The 20,621-nt window shown below is 51.1% G+C and overlaps 2 protein-coding genes across 2 annotated transcripts in view; one reads left to right on the top strand and one right to left on the bottom strand.

Moving 5' to 3' along the window:
• POLA1 (polymerase (DNA directed), alpha 1, catalytic subunit) overlaps positions 1 to 3,663 on the top strand; it is a 280,574-nt gene extending 276,911 nt beyond the window's left edge. The window contains exon 37 of the mRNA XM_012656317.1: positions 2,892 to 3,663. Coding sequence (XP_012511771.1) covers positions 2,892 to 3,037 — 146 coding nt within the window. The 3' untranslated portion in view covers positions 3,038 to 3,663. The remainder of the gene's footprint in view (positions 1 to 2,891) is intronic.
• A 7,102-nt stretch (positions 3,664 to 10,765) lies between these two features.
• ARX (aristaless related homeobox) overlaps positions 10,766 to 20,621 on the bottom strand; it is a 12,143-nt gene continuing 2,287 nt past the window's right edge. The window contains exons 3-6 of the mRNA XM_012656318.1: positions 19,922 to 20,621; positions 17,277 to 17,322; positions 14,193 to 14,521; positions 10,766 to 11,940 (exon numbers count right to left, since the gene is read on the bottom strand). Coding sequence (XP_012511772.1) covers positions 11,700 to 11,940; positions 14,193 to 14,521; positions 17,277 to 17,322; positions 19,922 to 20,621 — 1,316 coding nt within the window. The 3' untranslated portion in view covers positions 10,766 to 11,699. The remainder of the gene's footprint in view (positions 11,941 to 14,192; positions 14,522 to 17,276; positions 17,323 to 19,921) is intronic.

Below are 20,621 nucleotides of genomic sequence, written 5' to 3' on the forward strand. Positions count from 1 at the left end.
ATGGAAGAATATTCCTTTTTTTTAAACATAGTGCTAGCGTTTTTTTTTTTATCTGTTGACTTTTAAATAAAATATTTAAGACAAGTTCAGCCTGCAGATGATAATCTAGTTCATCCCATGTAGTAAATATTATAACTTGCATGATTTTCAGGTTTTAGAGTCTGATCAATGGAAACCAACTTTTAAATTAGTGGTTCATTTTATTGTACAATAAAATATTTTGTGAATTATCTAGGCTAACTTTTCATAGTTTTCATAGGGGTTTGGGACAGAATAATTTTAGTAATTAGTGTATAACCACAAGGAATGAGAGCATGTAGAAAGGACCAGAGTAAATAAATAAGCTTTGGATACATGGTCCTCTAATGTCATTCACAGGAAAAGTAAGAAAAGATTCGTTTTGCTGCTGGTGTATTAAGATGAGTGATTTCTGGGTGAAAATCTGGAAATTTTTCAAGACGTTAGAGTCTGTTTCGCTGATGCACTTGTAAGTAGGAAGAGTATTTCCTTCCCTGTCTTGATGCAGTTTGGATGTGTAGTGCCAGTGGCGTCTCTGTGGACAAGGATGGGATGGCCGTGGGTCTTCTCTCCCTCTTGCCTAATGACCTGTTGGAATCTTGTAACAGTTGTTGCCCTCAGGTGCCTGGCCTGCAGCTCCTGTGGCGATGGCATCTTTATCAGTAGACTGACTCCCCAAACCAGAGCAGGGGAAGGAATGGGGCTTTTTTATTGGCCACATTAACTGGCTTCCACCATTTAACACCTGTATTTTCCCTTGAGTTCTAAAGTGGTAGGTGTAGTATTGACAGAAACAGGGTAAGAGTTTAATGTGAGGCCTAATATGGGTGGCCCAGGTGCCTGAAGGGGGGATGAGAAAAACCATGAAGAAGGGGCGACTCCTTCCCCCCCACCGACTCTCCACCCCCGCTGCAGCCTGTGACAGCTTGTCCAGTTCTGTTTCCGAGAAGCCCTTCCATATGTTATTGATTAAATTCTCATCGGGGAAGCAAGTGGGAGCTTTTATCTGCATCTCTAACTGGCAGGGAATGGTGCCTTGGCCGTATTGACCGGCTATGGGATATGCTGGCGGTCACAGTTGTCTTTTACGAGGAAGAGCACCAAGTGACGCTGGTTGTCATTCTGACTCTGCTGTGTGGCAGCGTAAATAGTCCCCTTTCTAACCAACCTGGTGGGAAAAGTCAATATCCCATCAGCAGAGGAGGTAAACACATCAGGAGCTGGGTCCTCTCTCTTCTTCCCCTGCTCTGTATTACCGCAGCTCTTCAAATGTGCTCTCCCCAGTCATCAGATGCATTTGTGTCATTCACATGCACGGGGTTGCTGGCCTGTGGCTCTGGCCTGCCGGGAGGCAGCCTACGCTGGTTGGGGCCATTGTTGTATATTCCCAGACTCGGATAATTAGAACTTTCAAATTGTCTTTCTCTAGTCAGTTCAGTTAACGATGGGGGTGAGGGGCTTCTGTCCTCTCTTTTTCCACCCACTTTGGGCATTTAAATCCTCCACAAAAGTTGTTTTTTGAAAGGCAGTTGATGTAATTCAGAAAAGGTTGTGGAGAACAAATGCGAATGTGTAGCTAAGGAACAAAAATCCTGAGACAGAGTTTCCATTTTCCAGGTGTTTTTTGGACTTCAGTGTTGTTTTGCTGTTTCAGTGAGGCTTTGCTTTCTGTGAGTGGTGTGCTATGTTTCTGGGCAGCCTCGTTCCCCCCAGCACCTTGGCGCGGGCTGGCATCTGTGGGGCCCTCACCTCAGGAACTGCTGCTTTCTGGGGCTTGCCCATCTCTGTCTAAAAGCAGTGATTGGGGGGGTAGGTGCAAAAGTGAGCCTCTCCTCATGCTTGGGCTGGGGGTTCTGGCTCCCTGAGTTTGAATGTCTACATCCCTGATTATCTGCTGTGTGACCTTGGGCAAGTGACTTACCCTCTCAGTTTCCTCAACTATAAAATGGGGACTAAAAAAAAAGTTGGCCTCTCCAAACACCTTACATGGTTCCCAAGCAGCTTTGAACAAAGACAGTGTCATCTTAACCATCCTGGGCAGAGTTGACTCCCCCAAAGATCACCCTGTTTCCCCAAAAGATCAGGCCTGAGCATCACAACTCTACCATTTCTTTAAAAGAACAAAGTATAGAAATAGCAGGAGCAGGCTCTGGGGAGGGAAAACAAGGATCTTTTCTCTGGCTGGTAGCACCCTCCTCAGAACAGGAAGGCCAGGGATGAATGGGTTGAAGGAGCAGGAGGCAGGGGCGCTGCATACCCTGAGTTCACACAGTGTGGACAAAGAAGAAAAAAGAAATCTCAGCAATGCACAAGTGCTCTCTGGGCAGCTTACCCCTCACCTCTTTCAGCAGAGGAGGTTTTGTGTAGCAGAGGGATGCAGACAGGAGGGGCTAGAAGAAGCTGACCAGGCCCAGTTGATCTGGGGAGTCTGGGCTGGGAGGCGCTGGGGGCCATACCTTCCTTTGAGACAAGGTATTTCCTGCCACATCCAGAGTCCGCGTGCAGTTGCGCACACGTGCTCGACAGCGCTGTGAAAGTGGTGCCTGCAAGTGGAGCTCACCTTGTCTGCCGCACATGGGTGCGCACCTGCAGTTTGCGTCAGTAGAGGGTGTCCCAGTCGCCAGTGTGCTGAGTCAGCGAGGCGCTGAGAAGTGGTGGGCAGGCAGGGAAAGGAAGAAAGGCTTTCACAGAGGACTGGGGGAGCAGGGGCTGCATTGGACCAGTCCCAGGGGTAGACCAAAGAGGACATCTGAGATGTGGAGCTGCTAACAGAACCCGCACCCCCTTCTCTAGTGCCTGATGAATAAATACTACATGTCCTTAAAGAAGCTATCTCTGAGACTGCTAATCCTTTTCTTTTTACTTCTTTTTAGATAAAGTGAAGAAGCAATTTCTTACCCCCAAAGTTCTTCAGGACTATAGAAAACTCAAGAACACAGCAGAGCAGTTCTTGTCCCAAAGTGGCTACTCCGAAGTGAACCTCAGCAAACTCTTCGCTGGTTGTGCTGTGAAGTCCTAAGGGAATCCCAGGAGCGAACAAGGAGGGGGTGGTTGAAAAATCCCAGCTTCCTCTGCACCTCCACTCTGGTCCTAATTGCTTCTCCAGCCTCTGCTTTTCCCTTTGGGACCCGGAGGGGTGATTGTAAAAATATTTAATCTACGAAGCATCAGAGAAAACCCCAACAGCCTTCATAGTAAGATACACCTGCTTTGAAACACAACCCCAGAGCTCTTCCTCAAGCACCTGAAGACCTTGAATACTGGGGACTGGGTTTCTGGGGGAGGGAAATTGCTACTTTGATTGAGAGTAGCTGGAATGTAAGTGACCCCAGGCTTTGCCCCAGGGCCTTTAGCTAGGTGCCCCCAGAAAGAGAGCCTGGCTGAAGCCTAACATTTTGCCTTTTCACACGCCAATTAAACCCAGTCGAAATCTAAATGCTTCCCCAGCCTCTTGCTCCAGGAGTGGCTGTCCTTTTCAGTCTTGTCTTTTATATAAGTAGCTGAGAGGGGAGATTTAGAAGCCTTGCACTCACTAAATAGATTAAACAGAGCGAGCTTGTTTATTGAATTGCTCCAAAGTCCAACAGACACATACTGAGCAGGTGTTTTATACTCACATTCCCTTTTTTTTCCCTTAAATAGAAAGTGCAGGTAAAGGTTTATGTGACAGGAAAGCATGTTTAAAATAATTTTGTATCCTAAGATTTCATTAAAAATGCAGAGGTTGGGGCAAGGATCACTGTGTTGTATTCAGAAAAATGGTGGGGGGGGGTTAATTGGCCCTGGTGCTTACTATTTTTCCTCGTTTCTATAGAATGGTGCCCTCTTTGCCAAGCAGCAAAATGTCTTTCAGTATGGCCGTCTTTCCTTTCTTACATTATTGGTAAGATTATGCTAATGAAATGTTTCCCCTTGTATAACTATGCTATGGTTTTCAAAAATGTTTACCTATGTGTTTTTATAAAAGAAAAATATGTTCTGTCTTTAATAAAGTTTTCTAAAGGGAAGGCAGTTGCGGTGAATCCTTATCAGGTGCAAAGAGTTAACCAGAGGGGCAGCAAGGAATAAAAGATCACTAAAGCCAGCACAGTGGCTGATGCGTGTAGTCCCAGCTACTCAGGAGGCTGAGGCAGGAGGATCACTTGAGCCCAGGAGCTCAAGTCCAGCCTGGGCAACATAGCAAGACCCTGTCTCTTTAGGAAAAACACATATATGACTACAGGCCATCCCCTTCCCAGACCTCAGCCCAGTTTTCTTTCATAGCCACCCCAATCTATTGATCGATTGGAACCCAGCTCAGGGTTGCTTGGCGCATGTTTGGCCGAATGTTCTGAGTCGCATTCAGGAGAATTTCTGTGGACTTTGGGTCCTTTAAGAGATGAAGTATGGTTGCTCATGTGCTTTGCTGACTTGGGCAGCCAAAGAGAGCAAAGCCAAGAAATTAGCCATGTCTCTTTTTGAAGAGCAAGGCCAATGGCTTCTAGGAGAAAGGTCCCCCATAAGTGAGGTCCCCTAGCCTTGCTTTTTCTTCTCTTTTCTCTCCTTTACCTCTCCCTTCAAGTTCTCACCTCTCTTCTCTTTTCCCCTCGCCCTCTTACATTCAGGGTCTAAGTAGAAACACTATGGGTTTAAAGCCGTGTCAGTTAACTAACTTGGTACTTCAAGCTCTGCAGCCTATCACGAGTTGGGGCACCCAAGTTGCTTCAGGAGATTGAGGGATTAATGTGGTTTTATTGTCCCTCTGGTCAACCCTTTTGATAATTGCTATTATCATATAAACTTATAGAGATGGTTCTCTAATGTGTGCTTCCAGAGCCCAATCGCCAACTTTGCTTTCTGAAGAGAAGGTATGTTTTCCTTGATTTCTGGGAGCTGGGATTATATTTAATATAAATAGTTATCCTGAACTTGGTCATCAAGAAACTCCAGAAGGCTTCTCACCGGATTGTTTGTCTCTACCTCTAATTGTAATCCCCATGAGGGGAGGGACCATTTCTATAGAATGTCAGATGTTTCTAAGTACAGTCCCTAAGAAAAGCTAATGCAACAGTTGATGTTTTCTTATTTCAATCTGTTATAACTCCAGGCACCTATGGATTCCAGAATTTTATGGAAAGTTGAAACTACAACTTTGATTAAGAATTCCAGTGGATCCCTGTTGGAAGATTGGATACTCACTTTTCTCTGACAAAAGTTTCCACTCCTTGGTTTGTGTTGGTTGATAGCACACTAGGCAGAACTGGTATGGAAATGCCACCCACTTCTGTGTAAGAGGAGAGCCTACCCATACGTCTACATGGGCTCTCTGGCAGGGATCTTAAGCTCAAATTCTAAAAGTGAATGGATGAAGCAAGCCGGGTTCACTCTAGAGAGTGGCAGGGACTGTGGCAAACTGGAGTGGGCAGGTCCTGTCCAAAGGGAGCAGCAGCTATTCAGTGATGCTGGGAGGGATAGTGCCGGTGTAGCCACGTGATATAGTTTTCAAGAGAAGCCAGGAATCCAAATATTCAATAAAGTTTCTTAATTTCTAAACCCTGGCAACTAATTTTCTTTCCTTTTCTTTCTTTCTTTCTTTCTTTCTTTCTTTCTTTCTTTCTTTCTTTTTTTTTTTTTTTTGTGAGACAGAGTCCTGCTTTCTCGAGTAGAGTGCAGTGGCGTCATCGTGGCTCACTGTAACCTCAAACTCCGGGACTCAAGCAATCCTCCTGCCTCAGCCTCCCGAGTAGCTGGGACTACAGGCATGCGCCACCACGCCTGGTTAATTTTTCCATGTTTGGTAGAGACGGGGTCTTGCTCTTACTCAGGCTGGTCTCAAACTCCTGACCTGGAGAGATCCTCCTGCCTCGGCCTCCCAGAGTGCTAGGATTACAGGTGTGAGCTTCTGTACCCAGCCTAATTTTTTTAAATAAAATTTTAAACACTATGTGAGCCAGGCTACACCTCTGGGGTAAAGTTTATCCAGGCCAGTGGGGAAATGGCACGCTAAAAGAACCTGGCTCTTCTCAGAGCCCTATGCCTCTGAAAAAGGGCACCTTTTCTGTTTACTTTAGGATCTAGAATGTGATCCTTGCACATAGGCTTATCTTGGACACGATTTGCTTACCCTCAGCTCTCCTTCATATAAAGGTGGATAGAGGCGGCCAGAAGTTGAAAATCCTAAGAAGACCATGCTTGATAAGATTTTAATTTGTCTAGAAAACAGATGGAGTTAATCTCATGCCTGTTGTCCGGGATGTGGGGACTAATCAAAGTTCTCAGATTGGAGTTTGGGAGACGTTGAAAGGGAATTAATTCATTGCCCCTCACCACCACCCCTTTCTCTGGCCCCTGCCACCTCTTGCCTCCAACACACACACATACAGACCTTGACATACTTTTTCAAACATCATTTAAAATGAGTTTGTCAGAAGATACAAGGATAAGGAAACCCCAAAAACAGATTTTTCCTATCTATCAGGGTTTTATGAAAAACACCAAGCCCCAGACCCTCTTGTCAGGATCTCTGACCCCTCAATTTGGTGCTATTCAGTGCTCCCTTACCAAACTTAAAACTGTATTTTCCTCCTCTCACCTCTTCTCTCTCCTCTCTCCTCTCTCCTCTCTCTCCCCCGCCTCACCTAAATATTTCTTAATTGAACGGTTTGTGGTGGAGCTTCCTTATAGCAGTTTAATAGATTAACTCATCTGAGCCAGCCTCAAATTTCAGATTAAAATTCCTTCATCCCGAAGGCAGCATTATCAGGTTGTTGGAGGCTGTTTTCAAACCTTGGTTTTGAATAGCAGCGGCTCTGCATTAATTTAACCACTAAGCTAATAAGTAGGTTTCGTTTTGTTATGCTAAGCTTTATTGCTTTTCTTTTGATCAGAATGGTGTTGTTGAGCAAAGCAGCAGACAAGGCATTCTTTGATGAGGGAATTAGCGCTCCATTCTTCCTCTATTATTCATAGCGCAGTGGAATATGTAAGTACCTGAGGGTGTCAAAGGAGCGCAGGTTCTATTGCAAAGTGCTCGCCTTGTTTCTCTCAATAGCTGACTATGAGATGATAAACCGCTTAATACACTGTGCTAATTGGATGAGAGCAAAAAGAGATGGGAATTAAGGCGAGGCAAAAGGAGAAAGTGCAACCAGCCTTCAATTCACTCTTTCACCACTTTAACAGCACCAAAGGAGGCACAAGCTTTCTATAAGCAGACTAGAGGTTTTGTGCAGAGATAAAATGAACGTGTTAGTGGATTCAAGTAATACACTAATTATTGCACAGTATAAATACCACTACTGGTTTTATAACAGGGAGGTAAACTTCTTTTGAGAGGGTTATAGGATTGCTTGGCAGTGGTGTAGAACCTAATAAGGGCCCAGAGTAATAACCCCCTGGATTAACAAAATTGCTGCTTGTAGAAGTATGATTCAGGCTTTTACGAAGATTTCCGGAGAATGAATAAAAATGACTGAATGACATTTCTTAATGTATAACTGGTAATCGCTCCCTTTTCTTTAAAGGAAAAAAAATGTATACTTCAAACTGGACCGTTAATAACGTCCAGGGACAACATGACTTTTTCTTTTGAAAAATGCTTTCTCTCTGTCAGGTAGTGGGTTTTCTTCTCCCCACCCCCCAGCCAGGCTGCCACTGTCAGTTAAATATGCAATTGCTCCAGGGAACTCTGCGTTCCAAAATACCATTTTAGACCCCATGTAAGACCCCCTTCATTCAGACACACTCACTTTTGTGTATACGCATACACACATGCTCACGTACACATTTTTTTTTCTCTAAAAGCAAGTTGGACTAATTTACGTATAATTTCCTTTCCTCTAACGTCCTCACCCCCTTTTTCCATTCTAGTAAAATCCCCGCACTTTAAACGATACTAATAAGAGAACTACAGGTGCTTTGACTCTTGATATTATAAGTCAAAAACAACAGTAATAAATGTTTGCCCAGTTGGGTGGGAGAGGGGAGTAATAAGAGAAAATATGGGAAACTGGTCAGGGCCAATTTCAGTGACTTTAAGACTGAGTTTCAAGTCCCAAGTGGTCCCAAACCTTCTCTTCAACAGTCACTCTCCCTAATTCATTCACTTGCTACCTTCCTCACCACACACCTGAGCTGTCCACCGCAACTACCGTCCGCAGTCCGGGCCACGGGTCGTGGGCGATGGAAGAACACTACTGGTAATACTGTGCCAATTGGCCCCTTTTTGCCTTTCGGGGCCTCCTCCAGATCTGGCTGACCTGTCTGAAAATGTAGCAAATTAACTTGCCCCTTCCCCTCAACCCTCCCACAGAGGCCCATACTGGGCTCCCTGTCACCCCTCACCCCAAGATGCTGTGGGGGTGGCCCTGGGAAAGCAGGTGTTGGGCCATGCTGCCCTGGGTGTGACAGGAGACAGCCATGCCCTTAACTGGGCTCTCTCGAACTCCCGGGGCTCTGCGTGTCCTCCTCCACGGTGGAAGAGGTTTGCTTAAGGTTGGGGGGGTCAGCCGCTCCCAGCATTGTGACCGCGTTCCCAGATATTGGGGCCAAATTGGGTTGCCATTCATTAATAATGTTCACAATAAGATTAAATCATTCTGGAAAATCTCATAAAATCCCCCTAAGTACGCTCCAGTGGCTCTTTCCAATCCCCATCATTCAGCACTTGGGGAGGTTTGGAAGGAGAAGAAAATTGGTTTCTTTGCTTTTAATGCTGCTTTGAAAAGATACTCAGAGTTTGTCATGCGTGACATGTCACATGTTTAATGTGAACTTGCTGGAAGTCAGGGGGTCTTTAGCGTGTGATATTTATGGGGAATATTAAGTGCAGAATGAGGTCCCTCCAGCTGGGGAAAGTTGAAAGAATAGGAGGCCCAGGACCGGGCTTGTTTTCGGCATCAGAATGACATAGGATTAAGAGTTTGTAAAACAAGGCGAGGGGTTCTCATTGGCCAGTAATAAATGTAATCCTTGGAGGTAATTTCACGCAATTTGCTTCTGCTCCATGGAAGGGTCAAATGAGAAAAAATGACTTAAAAAAGAGTTCATTAACAGGAAGAATGGTACTGTTTCTCGTATACCATCCAACTGGCAGCCTGGAGGGGGAAAAAGAAGCCCTACTAAACAAAAAGCCAAAATCGACGGAAAATTGATATTGACCACCAAAAACAAAACAAAAAAACTCAACAAAAAAACTTCTTTCCCTCACGCTTCTCCCGCACTACCGTCTCCTCCCAAACTCTGGAGTCCCTGTGGAGTCTGAGGGTTTTAGAGTCTCGGGCCTGGAGTAATGCCCTGAAAGTTCCCGCCGGGCCCACGAAAGCCGGAGAAGCCCCGTGTGGTGGGAATGGGAGTCGGCGGCCGCTCCCCGTGCCCCAGGCCGGGGCAGAGTGGCGGCGACCCTCCGGACGGCCGAAGTGCGACAACCAGCCTCAGGCGGGCAGCCGTCGGGTGCCCACCCCAAGGTTTCCTGCGGGCGGGGCCCGCGGGAGTTGGGACCCGGTGGGCGAGCCAAGGACGCGCCGGCTCCAGCGGCGCAGCTGCCCGGCGGGCTGCCCACCCCCACCCAAGGCGGGCGCAGCGCCTGGCGGGCCGCTGACCTCTGCCCGACCCCGCGCCTTCCCCTCGGCCGCGCACACTTGCGCCCCAGGCCCCGAGGGGCCCCGGCCCCCCTCCTCCTCCAGGGCGCGCGCGGAGCCCGGCGGGCCCCGGCCCGGAGACGCGCCCACGCCCCCCGCGGGACAGACTGGCCAGCGGTGTGCCGGGGGCGGCCGCCCCCAGCTCGGCGAGTCGCAGTAGTCACGCTGCGGCAGCCCCCCCCCCCGCCGCCGCCTGCCCCTCTCCCCAAAGGTCCAGCGCTCTAATTACCGCAAATTGAAACTAATTAAGCTTCTCTTCCCTTTCCCATCACCCCAGGAGCGTTGGCGAGACCCAGCCCCCGCGGGCGGCCTTCCACAGAGCGGTCACCCGAGGGGCGAAGGCAGGGCCCCGGGGGAGGGAGAAGCTGCCGTTCCCCCCGCAGGGAGGGGTGCGCCGAGGGGGTTAAGGATTGCAAATCTGTTTGGGTCTCCTCACGAAACCTGAGTTGTTTAGATTTTTTTAAATGTATACATTTACTAGTGCCTGGATAAGTGATGTAATGACATTTGTCGAGTTAAGATCTGCCACTTGGATACCCCTCGCTGCCTTTCCATCACTGTTCCTCCGTGTTCTCTCTCTCTTCTCTTCTCTCTCTCTCTCACACGCACACGCACACGCACACGCACCCCTCCCTCCTCCCTGCGGATGCACGGTGGAGCCCGCCCCTTCGGAAGCCAGCGCCTCAGCTTCTCGCTCTCGCCATTACCTGTCATCTCGGACTGCGCACTTCCTTGCTACGTGGCACACTCCACCAACGGCTTCCTTCGCCTTCCGAGCCAAGACTCCCGCTTGCTTCAAACTTCTGACTCCATCGTCAACGACGCCTACAGCACACCCACCCGCCCTCGAACCCACCCCACCCCCACGGCCCAGGACCCCCAGCTCCCGCTGCAACACGACTGGGGGCGCCGAGATGCGCGTGGAAAGTACTGCAGCGGCGTCCTTAACCTTTGTAGGAAATCCGGGTCCCTTTGAGGGTCGGATTCAAACCCAAGGCCTCTGCCAGGAAGACCCGTGTGCGGACAAACCCAGGAGGTGCCAGGGCGCCGGGCCCCCAACCTTGACTTTCCGGGGGGGGGGAGCCTCTTCTTTTGTCCCCTCAGCGCAGGTATAGAACATTCACACTTCCTTTTGTTAAACATATAATTTTTTTTTTTTATTTTAAGCGTGACACTTCTCCACTAGATAGCAAGGAAAAGTGATAACAATTACACATTACACAAAAGTACTGTACCATTGCCTTTATCTTGAAGGTTTCGGAAGCCTCTACAGTTAATAAGTTAAATAAAGGGCTTGAGTACATAAATATTTGTCTAGGAACCCTACCGTATCTACAACACAGTAAGAACCTACAGGAGGACAAACTTTTACCATACCACGCTGAGTGCAATTGCGTTATAACATTTCAAATATACAAAGCTCTGTTCTTTTTTTTTTTTTAATAACAATGGTATGTACAGAATCAATAATCACAGTTTGGTGACTTCAATAGTCCATATTCTAGCAGAGTATTTCCCTTTGGTTTGATATAAAAACCTTGGTTGGTGTATGATAAAGAAGAGAACAAGAACAAGACGCCCCTTTCCTTTAAGTGCACTGTTAGCTATCTTACAGACGCGCGTTCGCTTCCCTGGCCCTGGCTCCACGCCGGGGCCCACGCTGGGAAGATCAACTTAGAGCGCCAAAATGCTATTTAAAAAAAAAAAAAGCTAAGTGGGGCGTCAGGAGAAAGAGAGGTTGGGCTTTTTAAATTTTTAACTTCGATAATCAGGCGTTTTGGGAGAAAACTCCCCGATGTTTTCAGTAAAGAAAGAACGGGAGAGAGTGGACGTTGGAGTTGGAGCGAGGTTGGCGGTGGCAGGGGAGGGACGGGGGCAGGGGCGAGCGGACAGCCAGCCGAGGAGGTGCCATGTCTGGTAGCGCCCAGACTGCTGCGGAGGCGGCTGCTCTCTCTCAGTGCCGTCTCAGGAGTGTGCTGGTCCTCTGTTTCCATTTGGTCTTGAGTGGTGCTGAGTGAGGTGACCTTTCGGGGCGCGCCCGGGGCGCAAGGTCGGAGGCAGCCTTTAGCACACCTCCTTGCCCGTGCTGGTGCCCGGCAGGATGTTGAGCTGCGTGAGCTGCGCCGCGTGCTCCTTGGCCTTGAGCCTCAGCGCCGCTATGCTGGAGGCGCGTCTGTCTGCAGCCGCGGTGGCCGGGTCGGCCAGCGCGCCCGACGCCACCGCGCCCTCCACCGCCGGTGTGGGCTGTCTCAGGAGCGCGGCCGCGGTCGACGCGCTGGTCAGAGGGGCCATGGTGGAAAAGAGCCTGCGGGGAGAGCAAACAGCGCCGTCATGGCCAAGGCAGCCGTGCGCGGCGCCTCCAGCAGCATCTCCCGCCGCCAGGCACTGGGGGAGTGGAGGGCGCTGAAGGGCGCACAGGGACGCCGCCTCAGGGCGCGGAAACGCAGGCCGTGGGGGAGCCTCGGGCTGGGGAGTGGCAGGGGGCGCGGACGGAGGCTGCAGCACGCTGAGAGCGCTTTACCAGAGCAAAGCACCCACTGGGAAGAAAGACCAAGGGGGCCAGATATTTCTAGAGGGCCGGAGCTGGGGGCCAGAGGCGGGCCCCGCGGCCCCACACGGCACGGCCCAGTTGCGAGGATTCTGTGGTTTCGCTCACGACGCTATATGCCAAGGCCAGGGGCTACAGTTACAATATTTACCAGGAGAGAATGTGGAGAGGGAAGAGGAGAGACAAAAACAAAAAAGAAGAAGAAGAAGAAGAAGAAGAAGAAGAAGAAGGAAGGGAAAGAAAGAGAAAGAAGAGAAAAAGCGGGATAAAAACTGACCAAGACCTACGATGCAGGCTTTGAAGTTTCTCTCAGGCTCCTTCTCGGCCCGGGACTCCTTTCGCCCTGGAAAAGCCGGCCTTGTTTGCTGGCCCTGCGGTCCACCAGCGCCGGCGAGGACCCCCTTCTGCGCGGGGCTGAGCGGCCGGTGCGCGGCCGCCGCCCGCGGGTGGGGGTGGCGGGCACCCGCCTGTTGATTGCCGCTCGACAGGCGGCCGTGATCCTCCAGCAGCCCCGCGTCCCAGCGCGGCGACGCGGTTTCACCGCTGCCTTCCCCGCGATCCCGTGGCCTCTTGCCGCAGGGAGCCCCCGACCCAAGACCTCCGCGCGCGGCGCACGCGACGCCCAAGCCTGGGACCCGCGCCAGCGCCCACGGCGCCGGGATTACTGGGCGCGGACCCGCAGCTGTGGCCCGAGCCGCCCCGGGCCACCGGACACTCCCCCCCGCCGCCTCCGAGTGCCCACGGGCATTCCCGGCCGCCTCCCCGTGGGCTCTGGCTCCGGGACCCAGCCGGGCTAATTCGAGATTTCCACGATTACAAAGCAGCCCACCTGGGCTCGCAGAGCGCCTCCTCCTCCTCCTCCTCCTCCTCCTCCTCCTCCAGAGCCCACTCTTCACTCCTCGTGCCACCCGCCCCCACACACCCTCTTCCAGACTGTGCATGTTGCAGCCTGGTCCTCTAGTCATGCTTCGCCTAGTTTTACAAGTCACTTGTTGTCAGAGGGGGAAAGTGGCGGAGCGGGGAGCCACAGGACTTAAAAAATTTTTTTTTCAGAAAGAACTGATAAAATGGGACCCGGAAGTAGCATAACATGCCCTGGTTCCATTAGGTAAACTGAGTCACTAACTACACTTAAGTGCACTCCGTTTTATTTTATTGGTTTGTTAGAAGAAACTAATTTTACTTCGTGTTAATTTTAATTTTCTCTAAGATGATTTTTGTTAAGTGGCTGCACAGTCGGATGAATCTGTTATTTCTTTGTTCTCCCAAAGAGAGATCATTGAAGCTGCATTCAGTTTTATTTTCACTGCACTTTCTAACTTAATACATCCCTCCTTTGTTTCTCTGTCTGTGTGATTATACAGACTTTTTATTTCATCATTCGATGTTCATTTAAAGAAAAGGAGTTATAATATACGATGAACTGTTTCTTTTATTTCGTTGTCTTGTACCGCTGTAGGGGTCGGGGGTGCACATATAGGGGTATGGCTGGCAGCAGGTCACTTGAGTGACAAGGAAGATGGAGTTTGGGGAAGAAGAAAGAATTCTGTGCATCCAGAGGGCCTTGTGGCTCCGGAGCTCCCATGGGGACCAGGGCTGTGTTAGGCAGCTAGCTTTGGGGCATGAGGAAGGACTTTTGCAAAACTTGAAAAGTCATCCCTGCTCTGTAGCCTACACCTATACAGGTTTGCGCTCATACCACCTAAGTCGAGGCTGTTGCTGCCTTCAAATGGTACTTTTACAGCTTTCATTGAGCACTCCCTGCTTGCCATGGTTGTTGGTACTGCCACTGCCCTCCCCTTTCCCGCTCAGTCCTTCAAGACCCACACTTTTTTTTTTTTTGAGACAAAATTAGAGAGTATTTTCTTTGGCTAAAGTCTCCGAGGTTGGGCCAAAGAAAAAGATGTGTGTATCCCATTTGTCTCCTGCCTCCTGCCTGAGCCCAGCCTCTGTGTGTATATGAGAGACAGACAGACAGTGACAGACAGACTTCCGAGGCCGCGCGTTACCTGCCAAACGCTGGGCTGATGAAGGCTGGGTGCCGGAACACGGCGGCTCCGAGGAAAGTGCTCAGGCCCAGTGGCGCCCCGCTAGGCGGCAGGCTGGCGGAGCCGGGAGGCGGAGGTAGGCTCGGGAAGGCGGCGGCGGCCGCGGCGGCAGCAGCTGTCCAGGCCGAGTCGAGCGCGGGGTGGTGCGGGGGAAAGGGGCTGGCGTCCAGGTAGGGGCTGAGCGGGTGGGTGGCCGAGAGCGGCCCGGGGAAGGGCAGCCCCGGGGGGTGGGTCTGCGCGCCCGCCTTCTCTCGCTTGCGCCACTTGGCCCGACGGTTCTGGAACCAGACCTGCAAGGCGGAGAGAGCCCAGGGATGGCGCGGTGTGGCCCGGCGGCACCGCGGGCCCTCACTCGGCCCCACTGCGGCCCGTGCCCACCTCGCAGCTCTTGGGCCTTAGGTTGTTATTGGACACATCTGGGGCCAAAGGAGCAGTGAATAGGAGCCCAAACTTCAACTTAAAGCCACCAGGAAACACAGGACAAGCAAACCCTTTCCCATGGGTATTCCAACTAGCGCAGCTTCCCAAGTTTAAGGAAAGTGGTTCGCTGTGTTCAGAGATGGGGAAACCAAGGTCGAAATGTCTGCGCTGCCACTTGCTTGCTGCGCGTCTTTGGGTAGGTCACTTAAACCTCTCTGAACCTCAGTTTTCTAATCTGTAAAATGGGGATAATGAAATTTTACTCATATAAGACTTACGAGGAACGAGTAAAATAAGGCAAGCGAAAGCATGCAGTCAGTGGAGACTCTCAGGACATGCTTATTTTACTGCCAATCAGCTATTTTTTGCCTATTTCAGGTTTACCCAAGAGCTGGCAAAATCCCTGCTCTGTGTTGAGAAGGGAAGCCGGGAGGCGGTTCGTTTATTCTTTCCAGAAATATTATTGAACACCTAAGGGCACTATGCTGGGTTCTGGGGTTCGGGAGGGAAGGAAGAAATGCTCACAGTAATTAGCAAACAGGCAAACATTTTGGGGGGCCAGCTCGCCATAAGATGAAATAGGGGTACACAGCCTGCTCTCTGCAGGGCCCGGTCCTGTGCAGGGAGGCACTGGCTGCACGGATGAAGTATGCAGCCACACCTGGGCACGTAGAAAGCAGAGGGCAGGATAGGTGTAGACTTTACATCTTCGGTATTAACAGGTCCTTTATTTCCTTCTGGGGATGTGGTTTAAATAGGTTATTTAAATAAGATAGTTCTAGGCCTGGGGGAGGTTTGCAGCTCGAGGTATTTTCCTAATTGGTAATAGAAAGTAGTTTTAATAGAGACCTTTACCTGAAACATGGCAGCTACCATCATCTAAAAATAACCCCCAGGAGCATGAAATTATTTTTATGTGACCTGCTCATCACACCCACAGCTGAGAAGATATGTTCCTTCTCCCCTGAAGGCATTAATATTTTAAGGGCTGGGTTTATGACTGCACACAAGTCTAAAAATTAAGAATGAACTCCAGGGCTATACAGAGTTATATTAAAATATAATGTAAATGATCCCAGAGGAATATGTTTTAAAACTTGAAAGACATCCGTATCTTTCAGATATACACACTGGTGGGGTGTTGTTACTATCACTGGCATCTAAGCTTGGTTTGACTTCTAGACAGCCCCCCAGGGCAAGAAAAATCAAGAATCCAAATCGGTTAATTACTTAAAATTCTGCCCAAAGGGGGCCCATCCACAACATTGCACAGCCTGCAAATAATCTATTTGTGAATTTCAGAAACACTCCAGTGTGGAAATCCAGAAGCTTGAAAAAGCAAGCCTGGAGATGGGCCCAGGCTGGGTGGGCAGCTTTTGTGTATCCAAATCTGTCTAGACGAGAATATCCGCCACTCCTTGATCGCAGTGAAAGGAGTAAAGAAGGGGATCTGGGGGCAGTGGACGCAGAACGCCCTTAAAGAACGTGGAAACCTTTTTACAGACGGATCCTCTCTCCCTGCTCAACTGCAATTATCAAGATGTCCCCCTGCAATGCCTCATTATTGAATTAATACCTCTGAGGCCCCCCAAAGGTAAACAAAAGGACTCTAATAATTCATATTCACTTAATTACATCTTCTCCAGTGAATAGGGGCAGAGGAGAAGGGGAGGGGTGCTCTCTTTCTTTTTAAAAGTTATTTAACTTTCCCACGATTCGTTCCCCTGAGCTGAAAATACGGAGTTGCTGTCACATCTCTGTTTGACAATGGAGAAATGTGTCAACAGAAAGGAGGGGACAGGCCTCATCATTAGCCCTCTAATGCAAGAAGCTGTTGTGTATTAAATGAGCCATATGGAATTTATTGTGCTTTATCAGCGCTTGATTTTGACTGTAAAGTGATTCACTCAGCTCCTAACCCGGGGACATCTGTTTTCTGTTGGCCATCGGGGCTGCCCAGTGTTGATCGTCTCTCTGGTTATGAGGCCTGGGTTCGGAAATGCACTCTGGTATGGGGCTGCAAACACCTTTAATAGCATTGCACTCACTCCCTATTAGATCAATGTGGGCTCATTGCTATAAAAAATGGGAAATCAAATAGCATTAGCCAGCTCCTTGTGCGGGGCGGAGGGGAAATCAAACAGCATTTTGCCTTCAAATGGCCCTGTTTGTTCTAGCACTAAGTGGGCTTTTATGAAGCCCGATTGGAGACTTAATCGCAGCCAAATACCTGCTTGGAGCTGAGCGGATTTGTCTAACAACCAAATCCATGCTCCATCCCATTATTTCAATCAGGAGAAGTAGGTCGGTGGCTTGTTTCCTATAGGGGCTTTGGGACTGGGGGCTCCTGAACTGCCATCTGAGGGACTCTAAAACCCCTGTTCTGATCCTGGACTCCTCCTTCAGGCTCCCGAACTCAGAAACTTTCCCCTCCCACCTCCCAAGTTTGAAGTTTTAAATATCTTTTTTTGTGTGTGAGTCTTTGGGTCTACTTTTCTGATTCTACTTCTCTTCATTTTGTGAAGGGGGGGTCTCAATCCCCCCATCCATCCACCCATCTCTTTCTTTCCCCCACTGTCCCTCAGCCGTCCTCCCTCCCTCTTCCCTCTCTGTTGTGAAGCTCACCTGGACTCGGGCCTCAGTCAAGTCCAGCCTCATGGCCAGTTCCTCCCTATAAGAAAGCAACACACAGACAGGAGGTCACTGCAGGCCCCAGCAACTCCCTCTCAGCCACCTTCCCCTGGGTGGCAGGCCTCCTCCATTAGGGTTCTCCCTGGCTGCCTGTCCCCCACCCCCAAACACATGGGCATCACCCTCCCTTCACCACTGCAGTGCCTACTATTTCACTGAAAACATAAAAACACACATCGCCAGATACAGGATATCACATATTATATCATATTCTACTCAAATGTGACAGGGGTGGCTTCTTGAGTTCATAAGTCTACGAACCTGGGCACACGGATTCTCTCTCACTCTCTTAAGCCAGGATTAGACAAGAAACACGCACACATAGTGCTTATACCCTGTTTTGTACTAATACTAAATGGGAGAAGAACTCAGCACTCAACTGAAAAAAAATGTTTGTCTGCCCTCTTGGTTTCATCCTGCCTTCTTTTAAAAATTTTCTCTCCCCTCCTTCTCTTTCCAGCTCTCTGCTTTTCCCTCCATCTCTCTCTCCCCCGCCTTCCTCCCTCCCTCACCCCCTTAGGTCACACTCCCCATTACCCTCTGGAGATATGTTAAGCTTGTTAAGAGTTCAGTGGGGTAATTTTTCGATTAAACAAAATTCTGCGCACCTCCTGACTCCAGTGCCCACTACAAACCCTGCCCATCTCAGGGGAAGTCAATTTAGCTGAAACCCTACCCCATCATTGCAGTTATTACTGCGACAATTAAGGCAAATAGGAAACCATTAAGATGCTGTAAAACGGCTTACGACCTGTTTACCGAAAATTTGAGCGCGCCGAGAATAATTGGCTCTTCGCTCGCTAATACGAAAGAGAGGGGGCTGCCCAAGCCTGGGACCCAGGTCTGCACTGTCGGTCACCCCCGGCTCACACCTGAAACTACACTGGGGGAAAACCGGTTCGCTGAGTTTGCTTGCCCCCCGCTACAGTGAGCACTAGCAAATCTCAAACTGCCCTCCTGGCTGGACCCGGGGCCAAGGGGCTCAAACCCTTGGGTTGGAAAGAAGTGGGGGTGGGGCAGCAAAGAGGAGCTGTCCCTCCTCTTGCACTTTGGTCCCCACCCCCGCCCCTGCGCCAGAAGCTCAAAAAGGGTGGACCTGGGTGCCAACTGACACCGGCTCAGTTTCTTCTTTTGAAATACACATGCATGATCAGTGCAAAAAGCCGGTTGACCAGTTAGCTATTTGATAGCACACACTGATTTTAAAATTTATTTCATTTTTTAAAGAGAAGGAAGGACTTGGGTGATGCAGGGGAAGTCCAAGTTGAGCTCAAGGGATGACCAAGTTTAAGTGCCTTCGCCCCACATTAAATCCGCTCTTTTCTGTTTCTGGTTAGGAGAGAGTTTGGCAATTGCCAGACCAGCTACATGCTGGAGTTGGCTCGGACCTCCTGAGCCCTGAGCAGCGATTTCTCCTCTGTTTCAAAGGGGCGGGCAGCATTCCCCTTCTAAAATGCACATTGAAAAGCTGTGCACGTCTCCTGCGAAGGAGCTGCCCGCGCTGAACAAGCCCTGCGCCAGGCAGTCACCAGTCCCTTTCTCCCCCTCACTGGGAGACGTTCACTCTAACACTGGCTCCTCGCCTGAGCTGAGACCTTGGCCTTGGGGTGGGAGACAAGGACCCCCAGCCGGGCCGGAGCCACCCCCCCCCCTGTCGGCTGAATTAGCCCGGGCCCAAGGGCCTGGTCGCCCAGTCATCCCACAAGCTCATCTTTCCCAGAGAAACAGGCGAGCGCGAAGTGGAGCGTGACCAGGCCGAACACCCGGCTTGGCCTCTCCTCCAAAGAGAAAATTCCCCCAACTGCTACGTCTACTGCCTGCCAGGCTTCCAGCAATCATTGTCCACCCCGTAAACCGTAAACCGTAAACCGTTGACATTAAACACACGCTGGGTTTCACGTGTGTGGGGGGAGAGGACAGAGACCAGAGGGGGAAGATTCTGGCTGGTGCCCCTCAGGTGTACAGACACCGAACACCGCCCAGTTCCGACTTCCTTCGGTTATTTCAGGAGTCCTGAAACGACGGAACTCGGGTCTTTTTAAAGGCCTTCTCGGCTGGCACGGGCTCCAGCTTCAGCGGACAGAGTAACTGATACCGCACCAAGCGGGGGTGGCGAGCGCACAGCACTGCGGCCCAAAATAGCCCCTGCTTTGCTCCGGCCGCGCGACCTCAGACAGGACAGCGCTTGCTGCGCCTCGCGGGGGACCTGGCCCGGCCGCAGCGCCTGAGGCCGTGTGCGCGCGCGTGTGTGCGCGCTTCTCCAAGCTGGCGCGTTCGGGCGCTCTTTGGAGAGGCTGTTTCCTTTCCTTTCTCTAACACTTGTGATTTGAAAACATTAAACTGGAACGACCTCGGGAAAGAAAGAAACCATCCCAACCTAAACTTAAAACCCGAAGCGGGGGAGGGAGGGGAATGGGTAGTTTGCGTGAGCACGGGTGGGTGTTGGGAGGGCGCGCCTTGGCGGAGTTCAAGAGCGAAGTGTCGGCCCCGAGTCCGGGGGCCCCTGCCCGCCCGCCACCCGTCTCTGGGGCCCGCGTGCGCCCTCCGCTGCTGCCGCCGCGACCACCCTACACGCATACCTGGTGAAGACGTCCGGGTAGTGCGTCTTCTGGAAGGCTCGCTCCAGTTCCTCCAGCTGGTAGCTGGTGAATGTGGTGCGGTAGCGCCTCTGTTTGCGTTTCAGCAGCCCCTCCTCCGAGTCGCTGCCCGCAGACAGGCACACGCTGTCCTCGCCGTCCTTGCCCTCAGCGTCTTCCGGGTGCAGCAACAGCTCTTCCTTGGGTGACAGCTCCCCGCCCTCGGTGGCCACTGCAGAAGCAGCAGCTGCGGCCACAGCGCCGGTGGCGGCCACAGCGCAGCGCCGGGGCTCCTTGAGCAGCGCGCGGGCGTCGTCCTCCAACAGCTCCTCTTCGTCGTCCTCCAGCAGCTCCTCTTCCTCATCCTCATCCTCCTCGTCCTCCAGCAGCTCCTCCTCGTCGTCCTCAGCGCCGGTGCCGCCACCCGCCGCTGGGGCGCTGCCAGTGCCGCCGGCCGCTCCAAGGCGCTCGTCCGGGTGCGTGACGCCCCCCGGGCCGCCAAGCTCGTCCAGCGCGGGCGGCGGCGGCACGAAGGGCGCCCCGTTCTCGCGGTACGACTTGCTGCGGCTGATGCTCACCTGCGGTGCCTGGCTGATCTTGAGCGTGTCCCAGGCCGCGGCGGCTGCGGCCGCAGCGGCCGCGGCTGCCCCTGCGCCGTCCGGCCGCTCCCCGGGCCGCGCGGTTGGCGGCGGCGGCGGAGGAG

This window comes from Propithecus coquereli, unplaced genomic scaffold (assembly GCF_000956105.1).
Source record: "Propithecus coquereli isolate 6110/MARCELLA unplaced genomic scaffold, Pcoq_1.0 Scaffold50, whole genome shotgun sequence".
NCBI lineage: Eukaryota > Metazoa > Chordata > Mammalia > Primates > Indriidae > Propithecus > Propithecus coquereli.